Source organism: Triturus cristatus, chromosome 2_1 (genome assembly GCF_964204655.1).
Source record: "Triturus cristatus chromosome 2_1, aTriCri1.1, whole genome shotgun sequence".
Taxonomy (NCBI): Eukaryota; Metazoa; Chordata; class Amphibia; order Caudata; family Salamandridae; genus Triturus; species Triturus cristatus.
The window spans coordinates 808,305,905-808,319,471 of record NC_140581.1 but is presented as its reverse complement, the minus strand read 5'-3'; the positions used below and the strand labels follow the sequence as shown (position 1 = coordinate 808,319,471).

At 42.4% G+C, this 13,567-nt stretch overlaps 1 protein-coding gene across 2 annotated transcripts in view; it reads right to left on the bottom strand.

Annotated features, from left to right (window-relative positions):
• The window catches only part of CNTNAP4 (contactin associated protein family member 4), a 1,754,782-nt gene that overhangs the window by 600,724 nt on the left and 1,140,491 nt on the right, over window positions 1-13,567 (bottom strand). For both annotated transcript variants that reach the window (XM_085632834.1, XM_085632836.1), the window contains exon 9: window positions 5,039-5,188. In XM_085632834.1, coding sequence (XP_085488960.1) covers window positions 5,039-5,188 — 150 coding nt within the window. The remainder of the gene's footprint in view (window positions 1-5,038; window positions 5,189-13,567) is intronic.

Here is a 13,567-nt window from a genome sequence, read left to right as displayed (position 1 = left end):
CTAAACAATTGCCAATTGGGGTTCAGACCAGATCATAGTACGGAAACAGCTATTCTGCACATAGTAGATAATGCTCTTCTTGCTCTTGACCGTAACGAAACTTGTCTTCTTGTCCTTCTAGACCTATCATCTAGATTTGACACCGTAAATCATGCCAAACTTTTAGACCGTCTGGAAAACAGGATGGGCTTATCGGGAACAGTCTTAACATGGTTATATTCCTGTTTAGAGAACAGATCACAGAGATTCCTGGTGCTCCAAAAGTAGTCTCCGTCATCCCCGATTCAAATCGGAGAGCCACAAGGATCAACTCTATCACCTTCCCTTTTCAATCTATACATCAAACCATTAACTGAAGTACCGCAACAGGCTAATATTTCCTTCCACATGTATGCAGACAACACTCAGCTGTATATTAAGATTACATCATTGGAAGAGATCATCATAATGATCCGAGCACTTCAGAAGACTGTATAATGGCTATCAGGCAATCATCTCAAGCTTAACCCACAGAAAACAGAATTCCTTCTGATCTCCCCTCCTAAGAGTGACTCCTGGATTAAAGAATGGTCCAAGATGATCACTGCGCTAAAAGGATCCCCGATTCCAGTAGAGTCAACTAAGTCTCTAGGAATCATGCTGGATAAGGAGTAAAACATGCATTCCCACATCCACACAATGTCAAAAAATGCCCGCTTCCATCTGAGCTACCTTAGATAGCTGAAGCAGTTTATTGACGCAGAGGACTTGAAAACAGCAGTTCAGGCACTGGTCATTTCTAGAATTGAGTATGGTTGCTCAACTTTATCTGGTCTTCCTAAGATTTCAACTGCTCCCCTAAAAGCTTGTCTCAATGCTGCAGCTAGACTTATAATGGGCTCCCAAAAATTTGACCGTATCACTCCTCACCTGAAAGACCTCAATTGGCTACCGTTTGAGGCAAGAATGCAGCTAAACATTGCATGTATAACACACAAGGCACTACACCACACAACTCCACGTTACCTTGCCCAGAAAATTACGTTGTCTGGAGGTAGTAGATCCTCTAGGGGGGCGGAGACCTTTTTACTTAAACCAGCTTTTTCCAGAAGAAGAGAACATATGATAGAGCGTTCGCAGGAGCTGCACCTAGAATTTGGAACTCACTCCCGCCGAATATTAGAAGGATCACCTACGCTCCTCAATTCAAGAAGGAGACTAAGTCCTTTCTAATGGGTAAATTCCTCCTATAACAATTCAGCAGTCTAATTGCAATTCAGAGGACTAATGTCAGGAACCTTGAACAATCCACTGTCGTTCTGGACTTGTCATGCAATACTTCAACCATTGTGGACTCCTAGTAATTTTCAGTAGTTGTTTTGTTTTTAAATTAAGTGTGAAGTGAATTGTATTACGGATGTCTAGTATGATTAATTGTGTGCTATTGTAACTTTCAGAATATGCCACTCTTATAGGTTACCTATCCCCTGTTGTAGGTGTTAAAGAATGGGATATCTTCTGAACTTGAATGCGGCTAAACTGTACAGCGCTCTGACACCCACGTTTTTGGGTCATGTTCGTGCTATAGAAAACATTGAGTAAATAAGTAAAACAAATAACTGTTGCTACATAATGGCAGTAATTTACCAGGTTTGGAATCAGGTGCAAATTATAGAGGATTCCTATAGAAGGTGCACAGTCCGTTCAAAACAGAATTGCTAACCAATAGTTATTGTGGAGAAATGCATGAGATCCTACAAGTAATTGAGACACCACCTCGCAGGAGGTAAGAGTCCATCAGCCCACCCTTATTGGCGGAGCATCGTCATTTGGAACCCTAAGGAATCACTGTCTGAGCCCGGGGTCGCAGATCACCAAGGACTCTACCTGGTGCGCAGGCCAGTGATACCCAGAAAGAAAGTGAACTCCTGCCAGGGTGTGTACCCAAAAAATTGAGGGCTCAAGTGATGTGCAGTGCTAGTGAGTGATGTGAAGTTAAAAATGAATACTTGATCAAAAAATGTGTTTAATATGGATCAACCAAGTTTCATATCTAAAAGAACCTATAGTCTGATTTGAATTTTTACAGGCTAATTCTTGGTTCGTTTAAAGTGTGGTCGACATGTTTCAGCCGGAAGGGTCACTTGACCCGGCTTTCTTCAGGACCAAAAAAACAATAAAAATGCTACTGCCAAACTAATCACAAAGTGAAAAATCAAAACCCATGCAAACCAAATGTGAGTGTTGGGTACGATAGTGGCGACTGCCACCCTACCAGATAAAAAGTCTCGTGCTTGAGCGTGAGAACAATGAGTTTCTTTTGCAATAAGGGCGATGCTGAAATAGCTCTGCCGAATGGCGACTAGTAGTTCTGTTCTGATGTGCATGATGTCCATTTCTTATGGTTTATGTTTAAATCTTTTTTCCAGGAATGAAGACATTGTTCTCACGCTCAAGCACGAGACTTTTTATCTGGTAGGGTGGCAGTCGCCACTATCGTACCCAACACTCACATTTGGTTTGCATGGGTTTTGATTTTTCACTTTGTGATTAGTTTGGCAGTAGCATTTTTATTGTTTTTTTGGTCCTGAAGAAAGCCGGGTCAAGTGACCATTCCGGCTGAAACATGTCGACCACACTTTAAACGAACCAAGAATTAGCCTGTAAAAATTCAAATCAGACTATAGGTTCTTTTAGATATGAAACTTGGTTGATCCATATTAAACACATTTTTTGATCAAGTATTCATTTTTAACTTCACATCACTCACTAGCACTGCACATCACTTGAGCCCTCAATTTTTTGGGTACACACCCTGGCAGGAGTTCACTTTCTTTCTGGGTATCACTGGCCTGCGCACCAGGTAGAGTCCTTGGTGATCTGCGACCCCGGGCTCAGACAGTGATTCCTTAGGGTTCCAAATGACGATGCTCCGCCAATAAGGGTGGGCTGATGGACTCTTACCTCCTGCGAGGTGGTGTCTCAATTACTCGTAGGATCTCATGCATTTCTCCACAATAACTATTGGTTAGCAATTCTGTTTTGAACGGACTGTGCACCTTCTGTTGGTTTTTTGTAGTTTTTTTTGTAGTGTCTAGTTGGGATTGGAGGTGTATTAGTCCTTAAACCAAGTCCCCCTTTTCTTGACCCTCTTATAAAATTGATTTTTGGATTCCTATAGAAGCCATGTACAACAAAGGAGTAATAGGGGATCCATAAATAATATGGTCTCTCCTCCCTGTCCCAAATGTGGAGAAAAAAAACCTTAACTGCCATCCTTAACCAATCCCACCAATTTCCCTGCTTTTCTTCCCCATCCAGTAGCGCTGCTTTCTGCTTTCAGTTAAAGCAGGCAAGCAATGCTGAGCAGATAGGTTCATAGAGAGCCTTGTCAGCCCTGCCGGGAATTCTTTATGGCACAGAAACAGTGGATAACGAGTTTTGTTATAAACTGTTGGTACATCATAGCAATGAATTACCAGATTTAGAATCTGGTGTAAATGAAAGAGGCTTCCAAGGGAAGCCATGCATAACATATAGAATTATAGATGGGTAACAGTGAATTACGGGGATGTTTTTCACTGACTAAAATCAAATAGGCAACAAGAGCAAAGCTTGAGTTGTCAATGATGTCAATCAGAACCCTGAGGTGAAAAAACATCCTTGTATTTCACTTTTCAGACATCTATCATTTTATGGTATGTGTGGCCCTAAAATAATCTTCTTCTTTCAGCTGCTACGCAGGGGCAGAGGATTAATCGGCGAGTCATACATGACCCAGGCTCTCCTCCCTGCTAAAAAAAAATATCTTACCAGCAATCCCCAAGGAACCCCAACCACCTTTCCTGCCTTCCTTCCCCTTCCTGCAACTGTGCGTTCTGCCTTTATTTAAAGCAGAGAAGCTTAGCAGAGGGAGACCGGTCATTCTGACCTGGAAGGCCTTTATGACATCATAACAGTGGGTAACCAGTTTAGTCATCAACTGTTACCAGTGAGTTATGACATTTAGAAACTGAAATAAACGATAAAGGCTCTCAATAGGAGCCATACATAGCATTATGTTTTTGCAGTTTGATTTTGTACTTTCTCAGGCCTTATGATAAATGTGCTATTGAATTACAATAAGCTGAAATTAATTTGCGAATATAAATCTATACAGAATCTGACTCTTTAAATGTGGCTATAAGAAAGTACCATCAGAGAATATTTTGGAGCCGCCAAAGGGAATTTAGTTGCTTAAAAATATCTGTGATGGGCACCTCAAAGGCTCTGCCGTGCTGGTCCCCTCCCCGACCCTGGCTGCTCCTGGTGCTCTTCTCCTGAGGCTGCTTCCCTCCACGTGGTGTGGCATCGTCCACTGTTCACACGGTATTGGAGTCAAATAGGTAGGACCCTCCCCAGGGCATTGGATAGTCCTGTTACACTGAATCCAAAAATGGCCCTTCTGCAGCTTCTGGATGAGTTTGGGGGCGCAAGTAGCCACCAAACGCTGGTTGGTCTGGCTACGGTGGTAGCTAAAAGGCACATTGCAAGACATTTGAAGCTGCCCCAGGCACCCGGCCTGGTACTGTGGAGGTCAGGCATGGACGGGTGCCTTAAACAGGAGGAACCGGTCTATGTCGCCCGAGGCTGTCCTCAGAAATGTTAGAAGATTTGGGGTAGATGTTGGAACTTTTATTGGTTTGTCTTCTACACCGGAGACTGCATCTTCAGGTCTCCCGGCTCCTTTGTAACTGCTGGGGACTGGGGCGAGTGGGGTGGCGGGGACTGGAAAGCAGCTCTTTTCTTTTTGTTGTTATGACCGCTCAATTTCAAACTAATAAAATGTGTTAGAAAAACGAAATATCTGTGAATGTGGCCCTATGAACCTTTATTAATACTATGTGCGTATTGCCAAGTTTGCACTTTATTTTTCATATTTTCCTAAACATTTGTTTATTCAGTAAAGAGTATGTACACAACGGACTCTGCCCTGATTAGCGAGCTCCATAATCACAGTTCAAGTTCCCAATAAAATTAGATACATGTGCACTGCATACATTGCATCATCATTTCTCACCTCCAAAGTAGTAACTATCTCCTGTATATATTTGCGTCGGAAGGTAGATTTGTCCAGTTGAGTCTCCGTCGTTGTTTACTGTTACAAGCATTCGGGTTCTCTTCGCTGCCAGGGTGACCGAGTGCCACTGCCCATTATTTAGTCCAAACCCTGAAGGAAAAAATACATACGTCTAAGTTCCATGCTACTGTGTGAATTTGTGGTTTTGAATACTCGTGTTATCTTTTCACTTCAAAAGACACTGCAATGGCTACAGCCAAACACGCGAGTTCTCGGGTTTTCATCAATTAAATGCAGAATGTACATAATTTTATTGAGACAGTGTTGTCTTTTACCCGAAGAACAGCATGATATTGCATAATTAAGATAGACAGATATTGCCATGCTTATGAAAGGTGTGCTGGTTAGGCCAAGTTACTGAATGCATAACACGGTAAATAAAGTTAGCTTTTAAGAACACTGCGATTCTTAATTTGGGTTGTTTATCATGCAAGTGAAGAAGATGTTAGTATTTAGGTAAGAGAATTCTAATAGCATTCTGTATCAATGTAAAAAGGGTATTTTTTCGTAGCATGCAACTTTGACAAAAGCTGGAAAAGTTGATCAGTTACATTCCAAGTGCTGTTGTGAGCTGCAATTCGAAGCAATTAATTTGTAGTCAAAAATGTAGGTTTTCCTACTTTGATCACACTTAAGATTTGCTTTGCTACACTTTGGCCCTCATTGCAAGTAGCTGGAAAAATGGTTCAGATTTTCCCCAATCTAAGGGGCATATTTACAAGCCCTTTGTGCTGCTGTTGCGTCACTTTTTGTGCACTTCTAGAACAAACCAGTAAATCATATTCAAGAGGCCAAGCAAAAGCAGTGCAAGCCAGTGCAAATAGCTCCTTTGTCTTTCTTTGCGTTAGGGAGGCATTCCATGAGCGTTACTATGGATGTTCCTATACAACACCCATGGATTTTGATGCATCCCCAGATTTACAAGACATGTAAACCAGGGAGTGTCCAAAAATGTTACACCTCCCAGGGGAGGAGCAACGAGGAGAAATAACTTTATTTCTCCTCATTGTTTCCTCTTTCCATGTGTGCTGAATTCTGAAGCGCACATAGAAAGAGGGGAAAAGCCTCCCAGGATTGTTTTTGTCAAGAAAGTGCACTTTCCTGCACAAAAGCAATAATGTGTGCAATGCAGACACCCTTCATGCAAGCGTGCATGCGTTGGCACTAGGCGGTGGAAACTGCGCCAGCACAAGGGGAAAGGAAAGGAAGACTACATATGCCATTAACACTGCACACTCCTGCCCTTTCACTTTGATGCAGGGCAGTGCAGCAAGGCGACTTGCTGCGCTGCCCTGCGTCAAATGCCTTTAAATATGCCACAAATACTGTGTATCTCCCGGGGTGGTAAAACTCCTGGCCGTTACAATTCACTGCCTTGTGTTAATCTACCCTAGGGCGGTGTTCCATAGGTGGAGCATGGGTGTTCCTGTGCCTTCACCTATGCATTTTGGCAGATTCCCATATTTTCCAAGACTGGTAAACCTGGGAATGTGCCAAAAAAGTTTGCTTTCCTGACCGAGGCACAACAAGGAGAAAAACTTTATTTCTCCCCATTATTTCCTCTTTCAAAGTGTTCTGCATTATGCAGCACACTTGGAAAGAGGAAACCACCGCTAAGGATTGTTTTTGTGCAGGAAGTTGTACCTTCCTGCACAAAAACAATCCCAGCTGCAATTCAGGCACCCTTTCATCATGGCACAAGGGTGCCTGCCTTGGCGCTAAGCAGCACACAGTGCACCAGTGCCGTGAGTGAGCAGGAATGAGCCACATCTTTATAGATTTGAGGCATGCCTGCCCTCTCCATTGATCCAGCACGGAGCAGCAAGTTGTCTTGCTGGGTAGTGCTGCTTCAAATGATGATAAATCTGCCCCAGTAGTGCCTTCACTTTCTCAACCTCTGGAAAAGATAAACAGCAAGACATTAATAACATGTTCTTTAAGTTAGCTCTGAATATCAAAAGTGCTACTACAACATAAAACTGTTGTCTTAACTTCAGTGCCGTGTAGATTTTTGATTTTATAGGCTGCTAAAAAATGCACTTAAATAATACACCTGCTACTAAAAGATCTGTTCAACTAGTACAGTAGAGGTTTGAATGCTAAAAGGAAAAGATCTACCTACAGAGGTGGGTAATATTAAAATCTATTTTGTACAGGCGTATGAAGCCACAACACAATGATAGCAAGCACGTTTAGCAGGAAAAATTAATTTTCCCAAAATAATTCATTTAATTTAATTTTTTCTTGCTACTGCATCATATGGTTTACTAGGGCCTGGAAGCTATGTTGTTTTGGCATTTGTTTGAATTCTATGTACACAAAATGCAAGGCAAAATACAAATTTCGCATATGCTGTCGAACATAATATTAAACAACAGTTTAAAAAAAATGTGTAGCCTTTTCAATTCAAATGATATTTATGAAACTTGAGAAATCCAAAATGGTAAGGGTTAAGTTATCACTAATTGAGTGTGAAATGCTTTCAGCTCACGACATATAAAGGTTAATACTTCAGGCATAAAAATATCTTTGTTCTTCAAAAAGTGCAAACTCACACCTTTGTAACAATGACTAAGATAGATTTTAAACATTTAGGGCCTCATTTATGGGGATTTGGCGTAGGGCAGCTCACCAAGTCACCTTGCTGCGTTGCTCTACATCAAAGTGAAAGCCCAGGAATGCACTGTATTTAGTCAAAACAGTGCATTCCTGTCCTATCCCCCTGCACTGGTGCCATTTCAGCAGCCTAGCGCCAGTGCCGGCACCCTTGCACCATAGTGCAAGGCTGCCTGTGTTGTCAGAAGGATTGTTTTTGTGCTGGAAGAGGCACCTTCCAGCACAGGCTTGAGAACTGAGAGGCTTGTCCTTCTTTCTGTGTGTGCTGCAGAATGGGAACACCCACCGCAATGCCCATGGAACGCCTCTCTAGTGCAGAGTAAGGCAACGCAGTGGTTTCCGCCCAAGGCCACTCAAAGTGGCTTTGTGTGACCTCATAAATATGATGTTGTAGTTTGCGCCACCGGAGAGTCACAAAAAGTGCTGCTACGGTGGTGCAAGGGGATCATAAATATGCCCCCTAGTGAATCCAAGGGGCATATTTATGAGGGCCTTGCGTGATGCTTGCACCACTCAAAGCCCCAAGTCATATTTATGGAGACACGCAAAGTCACCTTGCGTGGATTTGAATGGCTTCACAAATATGAAGTAATGCAATGCAGCACAAATCCATGGGCGTTCCATGGGCATTGAGGTAGGTGTTCCAACGCAACTCTCATGGTTTTTGGAGCACATGTACACCTGGGAATGCATCAAAATCTTACATCTCCCAAAGTGAGGCATAACGATTAGAAATGACTTTATTTCTCCTCATTTTTCCTCTTTCTATGTGTGCTGCATTTCGTAGCACATATAGAAAGAGAAAAATGCCTCCATGGATTGTTTTTTCGCAGGAAGGGGCGTTTTCCTCTTTCTATGTGTGCTGCACAATGCAGCAAACATGGAAAGAGGAAATAACGAGGAGAAATAAAGGTATTTCTTCTCGCTGCACCTCCACTGGGCAGGCATAAGGTTTTGGTGCATCCCCAGGTTTACATGGTTTTGTAAATCTAGGGAAGCGTCAAAATCCATGGGTGTTGCATGGGAACACCTCCCGAAGTGAGGCATAACAAGGAGAAATATATTTTTTTCTGCTCATTTGTTCCTCTTTCTATGTGTGCTGTATTATTACATAGAAAGAGAAAAACACTATCTGTGGATTGTTTTTGTGCAGGGAGGTTCCCGTTCCTGCACAAAAACAATTCTGCCAACAGCACATGCACCCATTTACCATGGTGCATGGGTGCCATTGTTGGCGCTAGGCTGCCCAAATTGTAATAGCGCAGGATGGAAGGACAGGAATGCACCATATTGGATAAATATGGTGCATTCCTGCCCTTAGCCTGTGGCACAGGGCAGCACAGCAAGGTAAATTGATCTGCTTCCCTGTGCCAGCAATCCCATAAGAATGTTCCAATGTTCTTTGTAGAGTCTCCAAGTTCTGTTAATGACAAACAGTGCCATTAACAAATTTCTTTAGTGAAATTCAATTTCTCAACTCAGAAATATGACATAGTAGACAGAATCAGGCTTGTTAGGTATGCCCTTTACACTAAGCTTATGTCAGTGACAAGCAATTAACTTGCTGAGTCGTCAAAAAAAAGATTAGATTTTATAACAGTGGTAGAGCATAATGGGCACTACTTTACTGATGAGCTGCACATGGAGTCTTTTAAGATGGATTACAGTTCCCTTATTTCCTACAAATGTTGAACTTGTAAAAACGAATACATCATAACAGTTTTGCTCAGTAAAACTGCATGATCAAAAGGCAAACTGCAGCAACTAAAATGCAGATCAAGCAACCAGTTGCAGAGTAAACAGGATAGGTCAATGTTTCGTTTATTACTGACAACATCAATGTCTAGAAAAAAACATATTAAACATGTACTATTCTGTATAATTCCTGTATTACATGCTGAAAATGTTATGGTTTTCAAGTCAGCAAACAGCTGTGTACAACAAAGGAAACAAAAAAGATGATTTCCTTGACAGACCTCTTTACAAGTGATTAATCTTAATTTGCAAAGCAATAATGGCTTCTTCCCCGCACTATTACCCCTGAGTCATATGTCAATAAGAGCCAACTCCTAACTTTGACTCAGCAACCTTAATCTTCTGGTTACACCCAAACCTCCATATGTGACATCTATATTTTATGTCTTATTTTTACTGCAATCCATCCAGAGTAACTATCTTCCTGCTGAAATGGGCTCATTCCCTTTGTTCAAGAATCACCTTTTATTACAAGATTCCCAATAATTAGAAAATCCATAGCTTAACTTTTATACTCAGTTGTAATGTGAATAAGTATGTTTCAAAAAACACATCAGGTTCCCCCAAATGAGGGTGGGGAGGTTTCCAGTAGCCCAGACAGGTCCCAGTGTAGTGGGATGGGTAGAAAGTCCCATGTCCCTTCTCATGCTAGGAGGAGAGGTGGGAATGGGCACAGGCCCAGGTTGCCTAATACCCAGGCCCAGAACCTGGATAGAACCCCCAGGGGATACCAGGGAGGGAGTCTAGTCTGAACCGGGAGACCATTCACTGAGGGGGACCCAATAGTGTCAGGAGAATTTGGGGGACGGCGGGGTGGCTGCCACAAGTGTCCCACCAGCTCTGGTGTCTGTCAGTCCCACTCCGCAGTGGAGGGTGCGGAAGTTTAGAAGGAGGAGAAGGAGGGGGAGATAGTGCCTAGTGGGAAGACCAGTGGGTCAGTGGTTGCCAGCTCTGTGATCAGAGTACCCCAGGACTGAACCTGGTAATGCCAATTCTGGCCAGGGAGGACTCCATGCTTAGCCAGATTGATAGGAGTTGGGAGATTATTGCCAGGCAGACACTTACACAACACATGGAGAATATGTTTCCCTTGGAGGGCGGGTAGGGGTACTCCCCCAGATGTCTGGCTTGCCAGACACATGTTCAGCCTAAGGGCGTAGTCCCTGGGCTGAGGGACCAGTTGTAGGGTAGAACCCATATCCTGGTGGGAGAATTGTGTAGGACGGCTGTCACAAGCGCCCTGACAGGACGTACCTCTCCCAAAAGGATGGTACGGAACCCCAGAAGGAGGGGGAGGAAGGGCTTGCCCCTGGCTCCTGTCCAGCCTAAGGGTACAGACCCTGAGCTGGAGGACCAGTATCAGGATACCGCCCCTGGCTGATGGTGTACCAAGGTTCTTCTGCCTCAGTGATGAAAACTACCAGGAGGTTGGGTAGTTCTCCCCACTTTCAGCTGGAGAGAATACATATTAGACGTGTCAGCCTTTGGGTGGACTTCTCCCAAACGTTTTGCCTACTTGCCTCCAATTTTGCTGATCTTGTTTTGTTGGTTTTAGAACTCTGGCACTTTACCATTGCCAATCAAGGCTAATGTGCGTGTCCTCTTTCCCTAAAAATAGATTGATTGACTTATCCACAACTGGCATATTTAATTTACCTATAAGTCCCTAGAAAAGTGTACTGCAGCACTGATTGTGCCATCCACTTAAGTAGCCCTTTAAAACATCTCAGGCCTGCCACTGCAGAGCCTGTGTGGGCAGCTTACACTGCCATGTCGACTTGAGATTTAAACCCCTTGCCAAGCCTTAAACACCCCTTTTCTTACATATGTCACCCGTATGGCAGGCCCTATACAGCCCATTGGACAGGGTTATGTAATCAAAAGGTAGGACATGAATTTTAAAGTTTTACATGTCCTGGTACTGAAAATTAATTTTCACTCCAAATTAATTTTCACTACTGTCACTACCCCGTCAGAACGTTAACATTGGAGATTCCTTGTTACAGCTAATAAGTGTAAGCCCTAATTGGAAGGAGGAAGAGCTATAATGTTTAGTACCTATGGAATTGTAATGATTAATCCTCTTTAATGGTAATGTTGAATTTGTCATTTATTTTTAAAAATGCCACTTTTAGAAATATGTCATTTTTCTGCTCTTATCCCTTTGTGTCTGTAGCCTGTCTCCAATACACATCCAGGGTGGGTTACAGCTAGGGGTTGTGCATTCCTTCTAGACAGCCACACACAAAGGGAACTTAGGTGTGACTGATGGGCCATTCACATCCTAATGAGCCATCCTGCGCGGGATGAGAGGGAGGAGCTGGACACAGCCTCACACCCACACCTGAATAGGCTGTGTCCTGTCTCCACACAAATGGTTGCTTAATTTGACTAGGATTGTGATTCCTGCTTGGATAGGGTGCATACCTCTGCCAACCAGAAACACAATTTCTAACAGGGGTGAAGGTGAGTACACCTGGACTTTTGGTGATTAAGAAGTGGTCTTCACAGGGAGAGCCACCACTGAGGAACAAGACTGGAAACTTGGTAAATTATTGTTGACCACAAGTTTTACTATCTTTTCTAACATGTTCCTTTTCACTATATTTTCTTTGGACATGAACATTTTATAAACCAGTTTAAATGCAAATATTAATGTTAAGAAAAGACACAGAGATTCAGATTAGGTTCAGACCTGTTTAATAATACTAGACCACAGCAGCAGCAAATACTTATTCTGAAATATGGGCAATGTCAGCAAAGAATAAATCTCCTTTGCACATGCTTGCAACCATAACATTTATAAAGTGCACACTACATAATAGAAGGTGTCATGATGCCGGTCTTGCTTATGAATTTAGAAAAGTTGTGTTTTTAATTGTGATTTGAAGCTGGTGAAGAAGCATCTTAGATCTAAGCTGCTATTGCAGAGAATTCCCATGTGGAGCCTGCTATAGGAAAGGTCCAGTCTACTCTGGTTATCATTTTAAACAAAGGGGTAAATAGCAGTTTTTTATCATGACTTGGCATGCTCGAAAAGAAATATAATGAGTAATAAAGTGGGACAGATACGTCAGGAAAAGATCATAATGATATTTAACTGTTCCATATGTACATTTGAATAAAATTCTACTCATTGACTAGAAGCTTGTAAAGTGATCTCCCGGCCTCTGTGACATGGTCTCTTTTCTTCAGGCCTACTATAAGCCTTATGGGCATGTCCTGTATCCTTTCTAGACATGAAATTTGTTGGATTGTTAGGTTGGCATATTGAGAGATTGAACAGTTAAGACTAGCATTTACCGATGCTCCTGCCATTAAATCTTTGTGATGTTTGTGGATAAATGGAAGCAGCTTATTCAATTCACACATATCTAATTGGTTGAAAGAGCTGCCCACAACTCTCCTATTTGATGTTTTAATGTCATACCCTGGTAAACTTTATAACTAAAATGTTTTCAATTATAGATACTGGTGTGGGTGTTAAAAAAATCAGGCAGCAGTTGCCATCTAAGGCAAGTACGACCTTTGATGTCAAACACAATGACCTCTGTCTTGGCTCAGTTTCATTGCATTTGATTGGTATGCTTGTAACCATTCCCTTCTAGAGAACTGGATGAAGCTCCAAATTAGTGAAAAAGTCCTTGGAGAAGCTGATGTATGCCTATGGTTCATCTGCATAGAATTGAGCATGAACGAGAGTTCACTTAAACAGTTCAAAGGAGGGAGCAGTTCCAAGAAAAGTCTTTAAAGAACAGGTGCACTACACATTTTCCCATCACCTCTAATGGCGCCAGAAAGTTGGCATTTGGCCTAAAATTAGATAGCAGTAGAATCTAGGATAAGCATTATAGTGGGGCAATATTGGTATCTGCCTTAGGTAAGTAAGTCAAAAGCAATAGAAGCAAAATAATGTCAGATCTACTGCTGCATCAGTGGATTTTAATGCTCAGAGAATGCCTACTTGATCATCCCTACAACACAGGACTAAATAAAATGTATTGAACACTTCACAAATGTTCCCTTCCAACCTCCTCTCCTTTTATATCATGGTTCTGAGGCTTGCATTGAACCAGGGGGCTGTATGTGGCTAGATTC